Raw genomic sequence first — 22385 nt, forward strand, 5'->3', positions numbered from 1 at the left:
ATTCCTGTTAAAGTTGATTTTTCATTAGGAATATTTAATTTTTGGAATGTCATTGATATAGATATTTTGTTAAAAAATCAAAAATAAATGCTACGTTTTTGATGATCAACGAATAAAGTTAGCAAAAAACGGCAAAGTTTTATTTACAGAGCACTCTCAACCGAAGTTGAAAAGGAATAAACCTCCTTTTTAGTCTACAAAGATTGTGTTAGTGGTGTTTGGGTGTGTACTTCCTGCAAATTTTATCAAAATGGACCAAAGAAATTATTTCGTGCTGTTTTTGTTGAAAAAATCTGAATTTTAATAATTAGCCAGAATTTTTGACAAAAAAAATAAATAATAATAACCGACAAACTTTTTGGTATTTCAGATCAAAATTTATAACTTTTTTGAAAATTTGAACAAATTTTAGCAAAATAAGCAAAATATTAGACAGAAACTCCGGAAAGTGTCAATGAAATCAACAGAATTCACTCTATTTTCTCAAAAGCTTAGACCTCGATAACTGCCTGTAAAAAATGAAAATAAAAAAATCTTATAATTCCATAGTCTACGCTGGACCAGCTTTCTAATGACACCAGTCTCATCTCTCTGTGATGAATATATCGATTGGCCAGAATTGTCTGAACAAAAAATCCCATTTGAGAATATAGTTCCTCCCCCTCATGAGGGGTAGGAACAAAAAGGGTCAAGGCTATTTCTACAGATGGTTGAAAATAGCCTTGGTTAATTAATATAGGCACGGACAATTAGTCTGATCAGTCAATTTCTCTCAAACATCTGTTTCATCTTAGTGTACTGCTGCTCTTTAAACAACTTCAAAATTTGCAAAAAAATTCCAAAAATACCAATAAATTTGCAAAAATAAACACTTTTTCGAATTAATGCATCTTATATTAACTGCGTCATTGAAAGAAACAGAATTCTAAAGTACCTGTCGCACTTCTGTTGAACACAAACTGAATTGAATTTTGGATGAAAAATAAGGTTACCATAAACTAAATTGTTCTAAAAACAAGCTCCCAAATATGAAATTGTTTTGTGAGGTTTTGAGAAAATGAACAAACTGACACTGCACACTTACTGATCGGGTACTCTTTGAAAAAAACGTTGAGAGATTAACCAGCAGAGTGAGATAGCTGAGATGTGTCAGAAAAAAAAGCATCTGCCTATAATAAACTATTGAATTGATTTTATGTTACAAAATTATGCCAAATTTTTTGTAGTCCTGAGAGAGTCTTGGAAAACTCTTGGAAGATAACCGATCAGCTGAATTTGGAATTTTATTCAACTTTTGCATTGTAAACTGGAATTTTGAATGTATTGGAATTTTGAATTATTTGCTGGAATTTGAATTTGTTTGGAGATTTGCATTACAAGCTTAGCAGCTGCGAATCTAAACACATTTTTAAGGACTTGAAAAGTTTTTTAAAATGGTTAATCAAACTGGGATAGTTAGCTTAAATTTAGTTTTTCAAATTGTTTGTAGTCCTGTGAGAATCTTGGAAAAATCTTGGAGTATAACGGGTCAGCTTATCTGGTATTTTGCATTATAGGCTGGAATTTGGAATTTACTTGAAATTTTGCATCATAAGCTGGAATTTGAAATTTAATTGGATTTTTGCATTATAAGTTTTGCAGCTGAGAATCTAAACAAATTTTTGAGGACTTGGAAAGTTTTTTAAAATGGTTTATCAAACTGGGATATTTAGCTCAAATTTAATTTTCCAAAATTTTTGTAGTCCTAGGAGAATGTTGGAAAACTCTTGGAATATAACCGGTCAGCTTAATTGGAATTTTGCATTATAAGCTTGAATTTAGAATTTAATTGGAATTTTGCGTTGTAAGCTGGAACTTGGGTTTTAATTGGAAGTTTGCATCATAAGCTGGAATTGGAATTTTTCGGAAATTTGCAATATAAGCTTAGCAGCTGCGAATTTAAACAAATTGTTAAGGACTTGGAATGGTTTTTTAGAATTGCTTATCAAACTAGGATAGTTAGCTAAAATTTACCTTTCTAAATTTTTTGTAGTCCTGTGAGAGTCTCGGAAAAATCTGGGAAGGTAACAGGTCAGCTTAATTGGAATTTTGCATTATAAGCTGGAATTTGGAATTTAATTGAAGTTTTGCATCATAAGCTGGAATTTGGAATTTAATTGGAATTTTGCATTATAAGCTTAGCAGCTGAGAATCTAAATAAATTTATAAGGACTTGGAAAGTTTTTTTTAATTGGTTTATCAAACTCGATGAGTGAGCTTAAGGCCATAAAAAATTGATTGCGCATTAAAATTGCGCTCATTTCATCACCAAAAATTGTAAAGATATGTAAGAGTGTACAGTCTTACACATCTTTGCAATTTTTGGTGATGAAATGAGCGCAATTCTTGACGCTGATATTAACAAAAATGAGGTTAAATTGAAGCGTGGAACTGCACCACTAGTATATCTTGCAAAGAGTGTAAATGGGGTGTAGATACAGGGTGCAAATATAGTGCATTTTCTAATTATTACCTCTTTTCAATATTTAGTGAAATAAGAATCGTAATGCTTGATAAATATAGGTGAATTATAGGTGAAACCTCGGCACGTGTAATCGTCATTAAGCGTTAGAGGTTGATTAACATTACAGATTTCAGATTAAGGGTGAAACCCGGTCCTCGTAGCAGTAAAAAAATGATAGTCTTTTTTAAATAATTCCATTAATCGTATAAATTGGAAATATTCAGAATAGTTACAGCACACAGATTTCCAAATCACCCTTTTAGTCGTTAATGTCTGTTTTTGGATTGATTTTTAATGAAATCACAATGGCTTTACTTAGACTTGGTTTTCACAATTTTCTTCGTCAACTCCACTGAAGCAATCACGGTTCCCATCGCAGATGGCTGAGTCTGGGAAGCAGATGGTGTATCCACAGCCGATATGAGTTCCATTCCTTTCGTTTCTCTTCAATGAGCAACCTAAAACGCGCAAGAGGAAATAATGGAGAAATCGGTTGTCTTCACAATTAAATGTTATTCAGAAATTGTGATATCCGAATTGATAAGATGCACTTTATGATACATGTCATATTTTAGAGGCTGACTGATGAAAGTAGCTTTTTTGACCGATGTCGGGAATAATCTTGCAAGACCTTTCAATATTACAACCAATTTTTTTGCGAGATAAGCGTGATTTGCAAAAAATTTTGGGTTCATTCCCATTATAGCTCCGTGATTGCCGGTCATATAACGTATAGCCTCCTCCATCTTAATTACCAGTAATATACCAAAATGAGGACGCTAAAACTTTGGGGGTTGGGGCTATGATGGGAAGGATTCCGAAGATTCTTGCAATAATGACGGATCTCATGTAGGGGTCTTGGGAAAAAGAATTATCTTGGATTATTTTCCAAGATTCTTTTAAGACTCTCGCAAGATTACAAAAAATTTGCCATAGACTTGTAGCATGCTGCAAGTCTATGGCAAATTTTTTGTAATCTTGCGAGAGTCTTGGAAGAATCTTGGAAGTTGAACATCGGTTTAGTTGGACTATACCACTGACGATGTAACTAAGGTTGAGAATTGTTACCTTCAATCCAATTAGTTTCTTTTTTCGATGGACTGATTTTATACCCAATATCGGTCAAAGACGCTGCTTTCAGCATTCGGCCACTCAACGGAAGCATGTATCTAAAAGTTCAACTAGCAAATGTTATTATTAATGGATACCTGGAATAGTGAAAATTTTGAATTCTTTCAATCTGCGTGGTCTCCATTATCAAATTATCTTGGTTTATATTGATCTAAAATTTAACTGTTTGCTGATTATTTCTTATTGCCAATCTTAATGTTTTCTCCGATCTTAATGACGTTTCTTCCTCTCTCCCTCAGCCTTTTAACTTTCGTTTTTAAATTTCCTCGCGTTAATGAACTGGGCTCAAGTACCCTACTGTTGGATGACATTGCTTACGAAAAGACTCCCCTCTCATTGGTTGAGTTCAATAAAAATTCGGGCTTGTTTCTAATTCATCAAGAGATTGATTCAGCTCAACACAAGATTGATTCAGATCAACGCAACTGGATACCTGGAATACCCGGACAAAGTTGTTTTCTGCTTTATTTTTTGTCATCAGTTTGCTCAGTCATAATCGTGTTGTTGTTAAAACGTGTTATGCTATTTTGCACGTGTTGAATTTGGTATTTTGCCCCCCCCCCCCCCATTTTGTCCCCACCCAATGTTTGAGTAGTCTTCAAATTTGATGCAATGTTTCTGCTTGGAAGAAGACGTTCGGACGAGAGAACATTGTATGCCAAGAACAGCCTAAAAATTTTTCTTTTCGAATCTTCAATAACGAAAAAGTTCTAAGTAATATGAAAAGTGAAGATAAAACTAATTCAGCGAGCTACCTTTTTGTGTGTATCAGTCTTAGGCTGGAACTGGAAACCAATTTTTTCAGAGAACAGACACAACAGTTTCGACAAATCTCTGTGTGTTCACAATCCATAATTGCCAGTCCATTAACATTCAAGGCAAATTTTGTATCAACTTGTTTGTTTTGTTTTTGATACTAAAAATTTGATCATAGCGAAACAAAGAAGAGTAAAACATAATAAAAGAAAAAGATAACAAACAAAAGCACAAATTTTCAATACTGATTTAACTGGAAATGCAAGTCAAAAAAAGAATTTGGGATTTCATTTAATACACATTTTTTTAATTCGTGTGCTAGTCTATCAAAATGAAGCTGCTATTTTATAATAATTTTGCGCAAGGAATTGAATATAGATTTGTTTTTTTAATTAGTTTTTCCTTTCTACTCTTTTCGGGACCGATTAAAAAGGCCAAAAAACTTTAACGTACCTCTCTTTGTGATTTTATATGTGAAAAAAACGAACAAAATTCATGCTAAAAATTCAAGGAAACATTAATAAACTTTTCAAGATATTGTAAATTTTTTGGCGACAAACCAGACAAACTTAATTGATGAAGGACTTATATTGTTGATTTGAGAGCTACACTATGATCTTAAAAAATATTAGGTCTCGAGTGAGTTTTTTTTTAAAAAATTTTAGGTTTTCAATAAAATTTTTCTGTGACAGTGATTGTGCAAAAAGTAGACTGACTTCGAAAATTTACAATTATTAATTGAAGAGTGCCTTCAATGAATCCTCCTTTTTCCCAATTTTTCCAGTTCTAACAAACCGTTCCTCTCTTGGGAATAGAATTCCACAGAAAACTTCTAACTTAGGGGATTTAGAAATTTAAAAAACCTTTTAGACTTGGATATGTTATGCAAACTCAGGCATACTGAGCATGAAAAATTGATAAAAAATTTCGAGCTTTTTTTCCTTAATAGAATTGTTTCTGGAATCACGTGGTCTCTAAACTACTTACCTTTTCAGTTAACTGTTCTGTTTTTTGTATACTAAGAAAATGGTTTGTGGAACAGCCTAACAAAAATAATCCCATAGAGTACGAAAAAGCTGTTGTTTGTTTTTGAAGACAATTTTGTTTATAAATTTTTGCCAATCGATGAAACTGTTATGCGGCTTGCATTTCCGCTCCATGGAAACAATTATTCCGTTGAATTATTATTTTTCAAATAATGTGTTAGGGGGTGTAGGCATCGCAACAACTGAAAACTGACCAGTACTGGAATTGAACCAGCATCTTTTACTTGCAAACCTAGTGTGCCACCCAATTACACCAACTGGTCTTAAGTTCTCGAACTAGGGCATCTCTTATTACCAGTTCTCACGTTTTTGCTTGTTCCTCAAGGTATGCTTTGTACAAGTATAGCTTCTTGTCAAGCTATGTCAAGCTTATCTTTTGCAAATTTTACATTAGTTTGTTCTCTCTCAACCTTCTAACATAATATAAAGTTTTAATAATTTTTGAAAACCTTTAATTTAAAAAGCCTTTAAATTAAATTTAATAATGAGAAATTAAAAAATTTGAAGTTTCTATATACGGTAACAGAAAAAATGTTCCGTCAGCCGTTTGTATTGATTTTTTTTCAATAAAAACACACAACTGTTGTTGCTTTTGTAAGTTTTTGGTCATGTATCTGGTTTCCAGTTACCACATTTAGACACTTCACAGGCAATATAAATCGCGTAAGTTTTTTAAAAAGTCATTCAAATCCTAATACTTCTCCCATTGTACCATTTCCCGGTCGATTTTTTTTTCGTTTCAAAATTTATCTTACATTCTCTTAAGTACTCGCAGTTTTCATTTTTTTTGAACAATTGGAACTTTACTCTCATCAATCAATGAAAAATTTGATTGTAATAAGAAAACCCTGCCTCGCGTATATATTCTGTAACAGTTGAAAACTAGCTTGGAGCAATAAGTGCTCAGATACTATTGAATTGCCTAAGAGTCTGATCAGAGCCAAAAGGTCCAGCCTAAGTCAATATCGGATCCCGTGAAAATGAATGTCAATCAACCACTGACAAGACTGCTTATTTTAATACACAGCTAATGGCCAGACTATTACACTGCCAATGAATACTAACATATGTTTTTTGTTTTTGAATTCAATTTTTTTGTTGCGAAATATTCTTTTTCGATAAACTCTAAACGCGTATTCAAATTAATGTAGGTCTCTGTTTCTGAAATGCATGTATTTTACTAACTGAGAGTATTACTTCAATGTTTAAAAGTTTGAGACTCGATAACCCCACTGTGCAACCCAAGACTGTCTGTCAACCACCCCCCCCCCTTCCCCGTGCGCGACTCAAATTGATCTGATGTGAGTAGACTTTAGACTGGACAGTGTGATACACCTGAGCGCGTACCAAGTGAGTCTTTTCAGAGCTGGATTTTGTCGCGCATCTGAACCTGGGGACAGTATAAACAAATATATTACATTTCCTTTTTTGTAAGATGTTTCCAACTAAGCATACCCAAGATTTTATTCATTGTTAATCCGAATATAGTAAAAATTTCGTACGCATGAAACCGTTGATACAAAAGAAAACCAAACATTCGTAAACTTTTTGGTTTTGGAACCAATTATTTAATAAAATTTTTTGCTGTCTTGTTCGGTCTTCTCAAATAGGATGTGCAAAAGCGCAATACCAAATTGATTTGAGTTGGCTTTGCCAAATTGCTCTCAAGCAATACTCACAGTGGATCTCGTCGTCATCCCCTTCCTTGCAATTGTCGCGATTGGTATCGCATACCCAGTACAGTCTCAGGCATTTACCATCCAAACACCTGTAGTGGGTTTCGTCAAATGTTCCTGGCTTTACATGATCGCACTCCACATGTTCTGAAATCATCAACAAAAATATCACACATCCATGGGTCACAGATCATTCACAACATTCCCAGAATTCACAGTAGGTCATTGATGATTCTTAGCAATCATAACATGTCTGTTATACTTAAATTGTACAGGATTGTAAACATTATAGCAGAACATCATGAACAGCCAGAACATCATGTCTTATTATCAAGGTCTTACAAGTTATGGGAAGGTCCATCAAGTTTCTGTTCGCATTGGGTGATTGTTTAATTTTATTCGATGAAGTTTTAGTTATTACTGGTGAAATCAAGTAAATGAATGATTTCGGAACAAGTCGAGAAACCAGCCGATAATGACAAGAAGAATCACCAATAAGATCCTTTGGGAGTTTTGATAGAATGACATTTTCATGCTAGAAGTTTTCTTGTTCGTATGACAATATTTACAGAAGAGCAAAGTATACTTCAGGTTGACAAAAAGATCGAAAAAATGGTCAAAGAGTGACTTTTGTGATAATTAAATTGAATAGTAATGAAGATATCACAAAACTTTAATTTATCCTGAGGAAAACCCATAATCCATAATTTCAATTTGCTAAAAAAACTGGCTGCTAAAATGGGTGCAGCTGCAGATCGACCTTTCCTACACTAGTAATTTTTTGTCGAATGTGGCGTGTGTGTGTGAACGAGTTTAAGAACTTCTTTAGCTCATGATCCGTAAACTGTTACCGAAATTTCTCATTCAAGTTTTAGTTGGCGGCTAAGCCCATTCTCAGTCAATTCGGCGTCCACCAGTTTAAAAAACCATGCGTATGGGGTGATAGTTTATCACTTACCTCTATCAGAAATGTGTGCTGATCTTGTCAAAGTTGAGAAAATAGCTGAAACAATAGATGAACCTTTAAAAGTTTTAACTTACTGATAATCTGATGTAATGCTTTGTTACCAAAAAAAACTTAATACTGGGCACCAAACAAAAACAACGCAGTTTACGCATTCATTACGATGCAGAGGTATATATCCAAAATTTTGACGTTAGTAAAATTGGCTCGAAAAATAGTTACATACAATGAACGAAAATAGGTGACATCCTTTGTATCTTAGTTTTCGCAAAAGGGGTTCCGCCAATTTTGCGAAATAAAAGAACATTCGGTGCGAAAATTAGGTAACAAATATTGTAGCACGTTTCCACCCAATTTAGGTATCTATTATTCGCGCACATTTTGAGCATGCAATAAGCACTTTAATAAAGATTTAATTGAAGCCTTCAAAGCTTAAAAGTGCTTTAAATACATGCAACCACAAAAACTGATGTTTTTGCGAAAAATCCCTCGCACATCAAAGACTTTGTATATCAATCTGGGATTGACCAATTTTAATAAGTAGTAAAAAATAGTACTAATAAGTAGAACTAACTAGTAATAAAGTGCTATAAGTAGTAATAAAGTACTACTAGTAGTAATAAGTTAGGCTTAATTAAATAAGAAGTAATTAAGTTAGGCTTAATTGCGGATTATATGCGAAATCGAGCTACATTGTGTGCGAAAAATTGATACATAAATGGAGCGGATTCGTGATACAACTCTCGCGAAAAATAGGTAATTAAATTTGTACTTGGTTGTACTTGTATTTCGCGGCTAAAATTAGGACACTTTTGCGAACACGGGATACGATATGCCCTTCCATTTTGCCGGTTTCTGCTAAAATAGCTATTTTCCGCAATATTGTTCCACTTTCATTGTATTAGCATAGTAAAAACGAACACGAGATACACGCATCGGGCATATCTGCCAGTGACGATTTGGGTATACCTCTGTACCGTAATGTTCAGATCACTTGACCTTTGTATATATATGAACTCGCAAAATAGTCTTAAGCAGAATTTTTGCTACACTGCTGTTGCATGTCGACCCAAAAAGAGCCAATTTTAGTCAGAAGTTCAGTTCTCAAAACTTGACAAAGAAACTGATAGCAAATAATTTTTAACAAAAAAATTACAGATAGTTCGGAGATGAAAGCGTTATATCCAATTTGGATTAATACTGCATGCGATAAGTTGATAACTGGTTGATAATTATTAATTTGTATCGGTCAAAAAAATCAGAGAATCTTGATAGAATGAGGCAAAAACAGGGACAGCATTATGATCTAGACAAGAAATGAGGCGACTTTTAATGAACGAGTCAATGTCTGATAATGCCCATAGTTGAATGAGGGGAGGGCGATTTGAACGTCCGGTACTGTGTTATCATTACTAATTTTTGTCTGGGTACGATAGTGGGGTGTGAGGTCAATTTACCCAATTCCATTTTACCCAATGCCATTATACCCAATGCCATTTTACCCAACCTGCCATTTTACCCAATGCCAACTACCCAATTTACCCTATTGCTAAATTTACCAGAACGACTATTTAGCCGACTATATAATTAAATTAAATAAACCAATCACGCCAACCATGGTTGACAATCGTGTGAACAAATATTACGTATTATCACTGAGTTGGTCGTTGGAGGCAACTTACGCAAGCTATACCATAAGTTATTGAATGCTACAAAAATATCACAAAAAGTACTCACCAAAAACTAAAAGTGATATCATTTTTTGTGGAATTTTAGTTTTTGATTTTTACTCAATTTTTTGCGAAAACAAAACAGTCTTAGTGGATCAATGAAATAAAGTATACAAGAATGACATTCTTGCAGTTCTCGCTAAATAAATATAAATCTAAACTGAATCAAATTGTGTCATTAAGAAGCGTTGCTTGAGATATTCTAAAAAGGCATCTGTTTAGGGCGGTGTCTAACCACGGGCTCCATTTTTTAACCAATATTCCCCGCAACTTGAACTTTGTAAGCGTGTCAACCATTTGCATTTTCCAAGGTTCCCTAATTTGCAAATTTTGCTAAGGTCGCATCACATATCTGACCTCAAAACAACTGAAGTAGTAGATAATTCAATTTACTGTTTTGAACCAAATTAAAAGTAATGCGAGCCATTCCGCATGTTCTCAATGTAAACAAACTTATTCCTTAAAGAAGAAACCATATAAATTCATCTTGATAAGTTTCAACGCAGAGCTGGTGGTTTATATAAAAGAATAGGAGAAAAGTCATGTTCACAGTTTTTGTGGTCGTAGCGGTTTCAAGTTTGATATTATTGGAGTTATCAACCATCATAAGTTGATGGATCATCCTCAACAACACATGTTACTTTTAGGTCTCTAGTCATCGCATTTTGAAGAACAGCTTGTATAAAATTCGTCGATAAAATTGCACCTTTGTAAAAAGAAACACTCGAAAACCTATACACTTGCGCTGATTGTACAAAAAATTGTTTCAAAACGCAATATTAACTGAAAAAAGCGGCCGCTAAACCTCTAAGCAGACAAAAAACGTCTATTTACGTTTTTTGTCTGGTGTGTTGTAGTGTTGACAGAGGAACAGATGATTCAGCAGTACCACTCGGCTGTCTTCCCCCACTTTGAGAAGGGCAAAACAGATGGACTGACTGCGTGGGCTGAGGCCATGCTCAGAAGGGCACTACTCAAGGAACACATTGGGTAATTCAAAACTGTGTTAAAATATTATACTCCCTAATATACTTCCTTACCCCTTAACCATTGCTCTAACTTTCTAGGGTACGACTTTTTATAGACCATCTAATTTTTGGGTTGATGCACTCAACTCCTAGTGCGTGATCGAAATAGTAATGTACAACAAATCATTTGGGTTTGACATCTCGACTTTGATCTGTCATAGAGAATTGTAAGGGGCCTCTACCAGCTGTTTCATGGATCTGTTACAATTTCATTTTTTGTTCCGACCCCACTTGTGGGGGATGGAACTATATACTCAAATGGGTTTTTTTTTGTTCAGACAAATTTGGCCGATCGATATATTCATCGTAGAGAAATGTGAGTGGTATCACTTAAAAGCTCGTCCAGCGTAGATTTCAGAATTGAAAATATTTCTTTGAATTTTGTTTTTTTTTTCGACGAGTTATCGAGGTTTAAAATTTTCTGTTAACATCTGATGTCTGGCATTATTTTAGCGTGATTCAGCGTCATTTTTGTATAAATTAAGAATTCTTCTATAAAAATATTAAATCAAGAAAACATTTTATAATACAGATGAAACATTTTTGTGTTGTTAACAGACCAAAGGCTATAAAAATGCTAGTTTTTGTCCCATGGGGAAGTTTACTATAAAATAATTTGATTTCTATTTGAGAGCTGTTATTTTAATACCATTTCTTATTTTTTTAAGTCACTTAGAGGCTGATCGCTTTTCAAGTCACTTGATGACAAACCCTATTTGCTACAGTTACAGGATGCCCAATGAGAAAATAAACTTTTTTACTAGGAACCGCTAATAATTTTTATGGCTCCGACTATGAGTTTTCTTAATTTTTATATAAACTTGGATTCTCTTTTCGAGAATTTAGTAAAACGTTGTAGTCCCATGGCATCGACTTGTTTACTTAAAGTGCAAAAGGCTTCCTGAGGAGCGGTAAGTGAACCTATGTAGTAATTTGAATGCACAGCTATTTTCCAAATTTTTTTTGAACATTAACAGATGTTAAACTTGTTTCTGTGAACATAAAATTTCAATAGACTTACTATTGACAGGGCAGATCTCCTTTCTACGGCAGCCAAAATTAATATGTTTAGCGGTGTTATCTTCTAACTATTGTCTTTGTGACTTCGATGTTAAGACTTTCAATATATTTCTAAAAATTTTTTGGTTGTATTTTCATAGACTTGCTTCTCTTTGGAATCTTATCACATTATTCTGTTTTTGAAAGTTCCCATTGTCTTAGAAAAGACGTTCAATTGATCATAGATAAAATTTTTGGAGGAAAACTTGTGCTTTTAATGGCTTCGACGCTGTCTTCCTGCACCTTTCGACTGATATTTTGGTTTTTGCATGTGTTTGTGGTCGTTCTCAGAGTCATACGAATTAATTTGAAGACATTTTATTGACCTAAAAATGACACAAATGCCTTCTCCTTAAGGCATAATTTATTATAACTTATTATTTCTTGACTACTGTTAGAAGCTATTGAATTTTATGGTTTTGATATTAGGGCTTTTCACAAAAAAAATTCGTGGTTCTAAAATATTTGTTCATATTTGTTGGTTTTTTGAACTCCAACAAATAATGTTACAAAAAAAGAATTCCATTAGGGTTAAAAAATGATTCGAAAAGGAAGAAGTTTTTACTGAATAGTTCATTTTTTAACGGCTTCGACACATTTGTCTCTCAATTGTTTTCTTTTATTTAGCTATTTTTGCCTGTTTTCACTCTTCATGTTGTCATAAATTGCTGAAAGTTCTCAAAAGTTTCTAACCGAGGGTTGAAAATTGAAGTTATTCAAGGCAGCAGGTTTAAAGCAAATTGCCTTAACTTTTTTAAACATTTTTTTCAAATAATTTGAAAAAATCTTTTAGTTTTTGTTGTTATATTTGTCAACGTGTACCTATTTCTCAGAATGGAGAGGCCCCATCCACTTCCTTGTATTTTGAATATTATTGTGTTAATTAAGACTATGTCGTAACTAATATTTTATTTGTTGGACAGCACGCGTTTTAACAAAGTTTTGATAGTGGTCAATTTTTGTGTTCTTTTTGTCTTCTTTATGCACGTTCGCGTAATAATAGATCCCAATGATTTTCAAATGAAGTCCAAGTGAACACAGTTAATCTTTCAGCATAATTTCAATTGAATTATTTTAAATATTTGAAATAAAAAACAAAGTTCAGATAACAGTGAAAGATTTTAAAAGCTTCAAAATTTTCTGGTTATTGATATCTTAGTAGATTCATCAAGTACATTTTCTTCAATAGCCAATAGGTTTGAGACATTTGATGTTTTAGAAAAAGTTTTAAGAAAATATTTTGTGTAAAAATTTCTTGGTCGATTTTAGAATTTCACTTTATTATTTGTTCTTTTTGTCGACTTGTTGCCATGTCTTATCTGATTTGTGGCAACAAAAAAGTAAATTTGTGTAGCAAAGGTGTTATCAGATTGTATTTTGACGTTGCTACTAGGTGCTTTTAAGTTTGAATGTTGAATTTTTGCCGTACAAAATCTTTTTGTACGGCAACAATTCATTGCGTAAATTGTTTTTTGTTCTCCTGTAGTCTTATTAATGGCCGATCTTATGTAACGAGGCATGGCATTATTTAAATTATTTAATTCAATTAGTAGTTCGTGTAAAGATTTTCTTAAGTTCTGTGTTAACATCTATTTATGATTTGTTTTTCATTTGGTTGACAGCTAAGTGAAAAATGTAGATGAGCGCGGGTCGGAAAATCATGTGCGAACGCACATTAACGAGCCTCCTTGTTTCCCTGAAAATCATTTCTCCATAAAACATGATATTCGGACATGATTTTCGGAAAATGGATAAAAATAGGGAACAAAAGTTTGAAGTGTGCTGAACCCAGCGATTAACGACCAAACATTTTGAAAAAGCAGAAATAGAATAATTTTCAAAAAAAATTGAACAGCTTGAATCTTCGTCTTGAGCTTTTTAGAAGTCTCTATTTTTTTTCTCTGTTCTCTGAAGAGTTTCTCTGTTCACCAAAATTGAACAATTGAACTATTTGAGCCTGTTTTTCTTGTTAAAAAAATTCAATGAATGAGTCAAAAATCAGCAAAACAAAATAAAGAGCTTAAACCAACAGATAAATAATTCTTCTTGTTTTTCAACACTTTTGAAAATTAGGTTTTAACACTCATTCCAGAATTTTTGAATCGTCATTCAAGAATCGTTTACCTATAGAAAACAGTCGAATGGTATACAACGCACTTTTGTAACTTTTGTATAAAATGAACGAAAAGTTTGATGCAGTATCAGAGTTAGTTTCAATATGGAAATGAAAAATTAACAGTTTTCCTTAAGTTAAGTCAAAAATTTTTGTCCAGTGGAAACCGAGAATAGCAAAAATGTCATGCTGTTTTTTCAACAGCTGCTGACCTGCAATAATGTGAAAATTAGATATACAGCTCTTGATAAAATTCACCTTTTTCAAAAAAAAAATTTAACCTAGTTATCCCAGTGCAAAATCTCTTGCGCAGCCTATAAATCCATGTTGTTCTACATTGTCATAAGAAGCGATTTTTCAATTTGATCCAGACAAATTCCATTGAAAAATCATTCAGTTGATTAAATATGGACCGCATTTTTTATGAAGCAAATTATGAACCAAATTAGTTCGACGTATTTCTAAAATTTTCTGTAATGCATACATTATTAAAGCGACAAGAATTGAAGCTAAACAAAAACAGACAAATTATTTCAAAATTTCATTGTCTTTATTGGTGCTGTATAGAACTACCTTGAAATGTCTTCCACATGGAATTCTTAATGTACAAGTATTGAACACTTAATTTGATCGCGTTCACGTGTTGTTCAGTGGTTTTCATTAGATTGTTTTCGTTGGATAGAAGGAATAAACCTTGTTTTATTTTTCAAGTTTGTTTTTGTCTTTTTTAGACTTCTCTGGATTCTTTGAAGTGACAAAAAAAGTACAAATTTGTCATAATATTGATTTTTTAACAAGGGATTTGGGTTACATGTTATCATTTTAAATTAAATTGTGGTAAAACAAAGAAACCTCATGAAACTAATCATTTTCAGGTTAAAACGGTCTCTAAACTTCAATTTTTAAAGCACAAGCACAGCGTGCATACAATTGGTCACTAAAAACAAACTTATGCAAAATACACTAAAACACTAAATCAAACCTAGAGGCTGATTGCGCAAAAATATTCTGATGCCCAATTTTTATGGAACGCACCCACTGCTAAATATTTAAACAAAAATGTCTAATTTTTAACCTGAAAAACATTTCTGTCTAAATTGAATGTCGGGACATTATATATAACGCTATCTCTTGTTAGACGTTTTTAAGAAACTGGATAAAAATAGTAAACTTATATCTGAAGTTTGCTCAACCCAGTGATTAACGACCAAACACTTTAAACAAAAAATCAGAGAAAGCTTTCTTAAAGCTAGAACATAAAATGCATGAGCCGAAAGTCGACGAAACAAAATAGATAACTTAAACACAACAAACACAATTTTTCTGGTGTTTTTCTTACCACTTTTAACTATTAGGTTCCTGCACTCATCCCGAGAACTTTTAATATACCTTTAATTTATAGAAAGAAGACGAATGATAGACAACGGTACATTTATGAAACGTTTGGTATAAAAGGAACAAATGTTTTGATGGAATATCAGAGTTAGTTTCCATATAAAAATCAGAAATTAACATTTTCCCTCAATTGAAGGCCAAAACAGCCAAAACAGCCAAAACAGCCAAAACAGTTCAACAGCCTCTGATATGCGATCTTGTTAATATTAGATATGACGCTCTTGATAGAACTCAGCCCTCTTTTCTTTTTAAAAACTAAACTTAGTTTTTTTCCAGTGCAAAATATCTTGCGGTGCCTATGTTTTTATGTTTTTCAACACTGTTACACGGGTCGATTTTTCAATTTGATCCAGAAAAATTCCATTTAAAAATCACTGAGTTAAACTTTTCCTAACCAGATTTCTTATTTAGTTTGACGTGTTTCTCAATTTCTCTGTAATACATACATGCTTGAAGCTAGAAGAATTGCGATAAAAGAGACATAATTTTTCCCAATTTCTTTTTTTATCGCTGCTGTAGAAAATTACAGTGAATTCCCCCCGCCAATGGAATGCCTAATGGAGAAAAATTGAACAATTACTTTGACCGAATTCATGTGTTGTAGAGTGGTTTTCATTTGATTTTCAATTTTTCAGAGCTGTTTTGTAACTTTTAAACTTCTCCTATTTCATCGAACGGATGACAATAGGAACAAAATTGTCAAAATAATGATTTGCTGACAAGAGATTTGATTTTTTTGTTTTCATTTTTATTTAAATGTATAGAAACAGTAATCAGTCTTTGTGAAACTAGTCACAACCAATTCAAATCAAAACAGTCGAAATTTGTCAACTTTTGAGGCCGAGTTTGTATAGAAAATGTAAATAAAATCACACTCTCGAAAAAAGAACACTCGAAAAACAAATATCTGATTGTACAGAAAAATGTGTCACAGCCCAATACCAGAGATAATGCTATATATTTTTCTTAGATGTTTGTAGGCAACTGCTTAGAAATCTGGATAATAAATTTGATGTTTTTTGAAACCCGCAAAAAACGGCAAAACCTTTTGAATGCCAGGGATATCAGAGTTAGTTTCAAAAAAAAGAATGAAAAAATAACATCTTTCCTCATTTTTATGCCAAAATTTTTGTCAAGTGAAAACTGGGCATACCAAAAATGCATTGCCGTTTTTTCAACAACTGCTGATATGCGATCTTGTGAAAATTAGATACGAAGCTCTCTATAAAACTCAACTTTTTAAAACTTAAACTTAGTTTTTTTTCAGTGGAAAATATCTTGCGGTATCTATGTTTTGACCGCATTCTTGTGTTGTAGAGTGATTTTCATTAGAATCTTTCTGTTGGACAGAAGAAACAACATTTTTTGTATTATTGAAACTGGTTTGTCATTTTTAAACTTTTCCTATTTCATCGGACGCAAGACAACAGGAAAAAAAATTGTCAAATTGTGGATTTCCTGACAAAAGATTTATCTTTTTTGTTTTCAATTTCCTTTAAAATTGTGAAAAGAATAATCCTTTTTTTTGTAAAAAAAATCAAAACTAATTCAAGTCAAAACAGTCTCAATTTGTCCACTTTTGAGGCAGAGCTTGTATAAAAAGTGTCAATAAAATTGCACTTTTGCAAAAACAACACTCGAATATTTAAACTCTGATTGCACAGAAAAATGTGTGACAGCCCATTTTTTACTGAAAAATGCACCTTAATCTCTAAGCAGAATAAAAATGTCTCTTTTTTCCGGAAATTCACTTCTCTAAAGACATGATGATTGTCCTGATACCAGAAATAATGCTATTTCTTTTCCTTAGATGTTTGTAGGCAACTGCATAGAACTAGGGACCATAAAAAATCTGATATTTCATGAAACCCGCAATTAACGGCGAAACCTATTGAGTGCCAGCAGAGAAAATAAATAGATTTCAATATAAATAAGAACAATTTTAGCCTTCATCTTCTGCTATTTGGTATTTTTCAGCACGGCGTGTTGAAACTGTCTCTTTTGCCTCCGCTAGAAGTAATTTATTTTGGCGAGTTTTTTTTTCTAGAACATACAATGCATGAGTCAAAAATCAGCAAAATAAAATGAGAAACTCATCAAGTGCATAGTATTTCATGTGTTTGTTAACACTTCTAAACGCTAGATTCTGTCATTCTTTCCGGGAACTTTTTAAATGAACCGTTGAATTATAGATAAAAAGCGAATGGTAGGTACACATTTGACAAACATTTGTATAAAATAAACAATTTTTTGATTGAATATCAGAGTTAGTTTCAATCTAAGAATAAATTATTAAGTTGTAACCTCAATATATGGTCACATTTTTTTTAAATCTTGAGGAACCTAGGAATGGAAAAACTTTCAGCCGTTGTTGTTCTAAAGCTGCTCATATATGACTATCTGAACAGACATACAGTTCTTGATACAGTTCTCGTTTTCCTTTTTCAAAAAAAAAAATTGCCCAGTTTTTCCACTGCAAAAATTTTTGCGCTGTATAAACATCTATGTTGTTCTACAGTGTCGCAAATGTTCTTTCACTTTGATACAAAAAAAATCTAATGTAATTATACCCATTTAATATTTTTTATGGATGATTTTTTTGAAATTAGTTTGACTTTTCTCTCACTTTTTCCGTAAAAAACACAATAGTAAAGCTAGAAGACTTGAAAATTTAAAAGAGAAAATTTTTCAAAATTCCCTTCGCTTTATAGTTGCTGTTTAAAATTACTGTGAAACTTTTTCCTCGTGGAATATCTAATCGAAAAAGTAAATGTTTATTTTGACCGCGTTTATGTGTTGTACATTGGTATTCAATAGATTCTTTTTTTTTGTAAATGAATAAACATTGTTAACTTTTTCAATATTGTTTTGTTACTTTTGTACTTCTCTTAACTCATCGAAAGGATGGAAACAAGCAAAATTGACAAAATGTTGATTTTTGACAAGTGATTTGGACTTAAGGTTATCATTTCAAATAAAATTTATGAAAACGATGAAACCTTGTGAAACCAATCAACCTATACCTTTATTTTTCTATGACTTTTAACGTACATCTTTTCGCCTGAAAGAAGCAGTTGAAATCTTTATCTAAAGATTCTTTTCCAATATGGTCACCCACAAACTTATGACCCGATTATGGTGTTACTATGGTAATTAGGGACTAAAAGAATGGGAAAGATCCGATTTAACTTGAAGTCGAATTTTTTTTTTCAGATTTCGTTTACATTTTCAAAACTATTACTGTTTACTGCTATTTGCGATTGTTGAGCGTCATGAGGGCTGAAACAGCTGTTGCATCATACGAAAAAGGAAAACTATACTATACAAAACAAATTGCTAGAAAATTTTATAAATTAGAATTCGAAATTCCATATCAATTGAACAGATTTTGAAAGCCAAAATAGTACTCCCCAAAAAATACTTACGGCTTGAAAAAATTGGGACAGATCGAGTTAAGAAAAATGATTACGTAATATAGTATTTTTTATAAATTTTATTATTAACTCAATCTGGTTTTTCCCATTACAGCCCCAGCTTAGTGGTTATATAAATATAACGTCCGCCCCCTCACCCATGAAATGATTGCCCCCATTAAAGTGTGTTCACTATTGTGCACCCATTAAAGTTTGTTCATTAACATTTTGCTGTCTGTTTCAACTATTTTTTTTCAAGTTTTGGGACTTTCCCATTAGCCCGTTATAAGACTACTGAGCTGGAGGGCTATAATGGGAAAGTCCCAAAACTTGAAACATAACCGACTAACGTTGGGCGAATTGCTCTCAAACGACCGGCGAGCGGTTGGCTTCGTCAGTAGCTAGCCAAGGGTGGTGCACCGGACTGATGGTGGGGCAACACTGGGTTGAGGGGCAACAGCGCGGTGGGGGGGGGGGGGGTGGAGGCAATGGTGGGGGTGGGGGTCAACAGGGGGGGGGGGAGGTGTCTCAACCTCTAAGAACAGCCCTTCATACCATAAGTATAAGTATAGGTCTCCAAAACAGTTTGAGCTGAAACAGAGCGGTAAGGCTCCAAGAGCACTTAATGCCCGCTGGGCGCTACCTGTTTATCCCGTTTTTGAGGACGAAATGTCAAAAGCGTCAGACGAAAAATCGGTCAAGCGAAAAATTGCCTTAAAAAAAGACCGTCAGGACTAATATAAATGCTACAAACTTCGTTTGAGAGTAATTAATAACATAGCTCAAACAGACAGCAAAATATTAAGTATTAGCTCGAATTCAAGCAGTCGACTCGACTGAAAAAAATATAGCCGGCAGATTGCCGGAAAATAGCCGCGATAAACTCTTGTGGCCTACCATGAATTGAAACAACTAAAGAAATAAATTGACAGATCGACCACCAGCTTTTTATTAGATCACTAGACTTTTTGGGTTGGATTTGGACTTTCATTTTTATGAGACACAATTGCTCTACAAGGAAAAAGCCCTAATGGAGCTTTTTCAAAATTAATGTTCGATATTAAAACTCAAGACTCTATTACTCAGGAGTTAGGACATGTAAGTTTGGCACTTCTTAGATGCACACTATTGAACTTTAATTGGTAATTGTTCATAAAAATTAAAGTTCCATAAGTGAGTTCAGAAGTCATTGTTTTGAGTGAGGTAGGTCACGCAATTGACCTAAAAGCAGAAATGACGTCACGAACACAAATTTTAATTGCAAAGCAGTAGAGGTCACAAATGTCTTTGAAAAAGTTAATTCCAAGAAGTCAGGGTAAGACGAAACAAAAATCTGTTGGACGATTAAAAAAATTAGGAGCGCAATAATAGCCGCCTGGAATTGAGGACGCGGCTATTAAACAAATGAGCATTAGGGTCTTTACTTCCCATTATGGCATGTTTACGGTGATCGGGTTTATAGGTTATGACCTCTACTGGGGGCTAAAATTGGAAACACCCGAGCATAGATGATCTCCCGGATCTTTCTCATTATAGCCGTTACAAAGATAAATTCATCTTTTTCGTTTTGGTTACCGGGTAAGATACAGACGTAAACAAAAAAGTTTTCGGCGTTTTTGGCTGATAAAATTTAACACTCATTTTATTTGTGATGAAAAGAGTTGTCAGCTTTTCTTTTATTCGTGGTTTGCTCTAATATATATTTGTTGCTCTGTAAATGACCGTCTTTTTGATGCAACCCGATTCTTTGATAGTTGCGCATATACGCTCTGCTGGTCGTTGATCGTCCAACTGCATTCGAATTCGTTTCCTCTCCGCTAGAACCCCTTTATCGTATGGAGTGCCCATGATCTCGCAGAACCAATCATGAGCAGACAGCACCCTTTCCGATCGATACAGTGATCGGTGTGAATCAGAACCTGAAAATAGGTTGTTTCGGCTTGTCATTATATCCTTTCTATCCAGATATCCATTATATCGTTTCCTTTTAAGCCATGTTTTTAAATACGGATTTAATGCGTAAGAGTAGTAGGGTGAGCAAGAGTGGGGGCTGGTAAAAGGATGAACCTATGTATTAACATTAAGTATAGCCCTTTTTCATCCGATTCCTAAAGATCTACCTGAAAAGAGTGAGAACAATAGATCTGCCATCTTATCATAATTACCCTGGGGTATTTATCGTAATTACCCGGGGTGAAATGCAGTTGTGATTTTCCGCTCAAATTCACTTCAGATAATCTTATCTATTTAATGAAATATAACTGCAGAAATTTTAGTTTCATACATTTCGTTCACGCATAATTTTCACAATTGTAACTTTCAATCATTCATTTACGTAAATACTATTTCATAATTTTTCATTGAAATTCAGATAATTTTCACTAGAATTTACTCGATTTTGTGCTGACATAAATAATTTTTGCTATTTTACAATTTTTTTGCCACACATGCCCAATTCCTGTCAAAAAACCCAATCATTACCCAAAAAATTCCATTATCGCCAAAAATACCCCATTCTTGACAAAAAAACACGCAATTATTGCAAAAAACCCAATTATTGCCATAAATACACAATTCTTGCCAAATAATAACCAATTGTTGCCAAAAATACCAATTCTTGCCAAAAAATACCCAATTTGTGCCAAAATCCCAATTACTGTCAAAAAAATCTTGGCAAAAAAACCCAATTATTGCCAAAAAACCTAAATTTTGCCAAAAACACCCAATTCTTGGAAAAAACCCAATTCTTGACAAAAAATACCCAAACTTTGCCCCGAAAAATGACCAATTTGAGCTGAAAATACCCAGTATTATCAACTTATTCTGCAAAAAACCAAATTCTTGGCAAAAATAACCATAATACCCTATTTTTGCTAAAAATTATACAATTATTGCCAAAATATCTAATAATTGCCAAAAATACCCAAATCTTGGCAAAAACAACCATTTATGGCTAAAATACCCAGTTATTGTCAAAAACACCCAATTCTTGCCAAAAATACCAAACTCTAGGCAAAAAACACCCAATTATTGCCAAAAACATGCAATTAATGCCAAATAATAGCGAATTCATTTATCAACTTATTCTGAAAAATAAGCTGAAATTGAAAGAAACTTTCTCAATTTTTTCCTAAATTGTTCTAAGTTCCTGCTATTATTCCTACGATACCGCAACTTTACAACCATACACGCATCAAAATCTTTTCTGTAACACAAAAACTTCTCACGTGATCCCATTAACTGTAATTGGTTTAATTGGGGGGAAATGATTTCTTCTTCATGAAGTCTGATAAATACTCAATAACAATTCTACTGGGTTAACTATTAATGATCCCAAATTTTTCACGTGATTTGTCATTTAGTCACAGAAATGACACAAAAACGTAATGATTTCGTCGTAATAACTTTATAGTGTCGTCATAACTACGTCATATCCAATCACGAAGTTCATCTTTACACAAATTTCATTAGCTGATTTTTAAATTTCAGTGCAGTTGAGTAAAATATTCACCTCGATTTCTAACAATCAGATTTTTTCTGTTGCAACTTTTAATTGTACCGTCTGTTTAAT

At 33.3% G+C, this 22385-nt stretch overlaps 2 protein-coding genes across 3 annotated transcripts in view; both read right to left on the reverse strand.

The window, feature by feature from the left end:
• Positions 1-2701: 2701 nt before the first annotated feature.
• Positions 2702-9954, reverse strand: LOC142336933 (CD320 antigen-like). 2 transcript variants are annotated; one of them, XM_075385922.1, is made up of 4 exons: positions 9814-9954; positions 8071-8115; positions 7116-7259; positions 2702-2961 (listed from the first exon to the last, which is right to left on the reverse strand). In XM_075385922.1, exons 1-4 carry the CDS (start codon positions 9833-9835, stop codon positions 2819-2821), a joined length of 354 nt encoding a protein of 117 aa, XP_075242037.1. In that variant the 5' UTR covers positions 9836-9954; the 3' UTR covers positions 2702-2818. The 2 variants fall into 2 exon arrangements, with proteins under 2 accessions (XP_075242037.1, XP_075242038.1); XM_075385923.1 differs by lacking the exon at positions 8071-8115.
• A 10502-nt stretch (positions 9955-20456) lies between these two features.
• Positions 20457-22385, reverse strand: part of LOC142336564 (uncharacterized) — a 41174-nt gene continuing 39245 nt past the window's right edge. The window contains exon 4 of the mRNA XM_075385473.1: positions 20457-20733. Coding sequence (XP_075241588.1) covers positions 20507-20733 — 227 coding nt within the window. The 3' untranslated portion in view covers positions 20457-20506. The remainder of the gene's footprint in view (positions 20734-22385) is intronic.

The sequence above is a fragment of the Convolutriloba macropyga genome, chromosome 3, assembly GCF_964194025.1.
Source record: "Convolutriloba macropyga chromosome 3, txConMacr16.3, whole genome shotgun sequence".
Classification (NCBI taxonomy): domain Eukaryota; kingdom Metazoa; phylum Xenacoelomorpha; order Acoela; family Convolutidae; genus Convolutriloba; species Convolutriloba macropyga.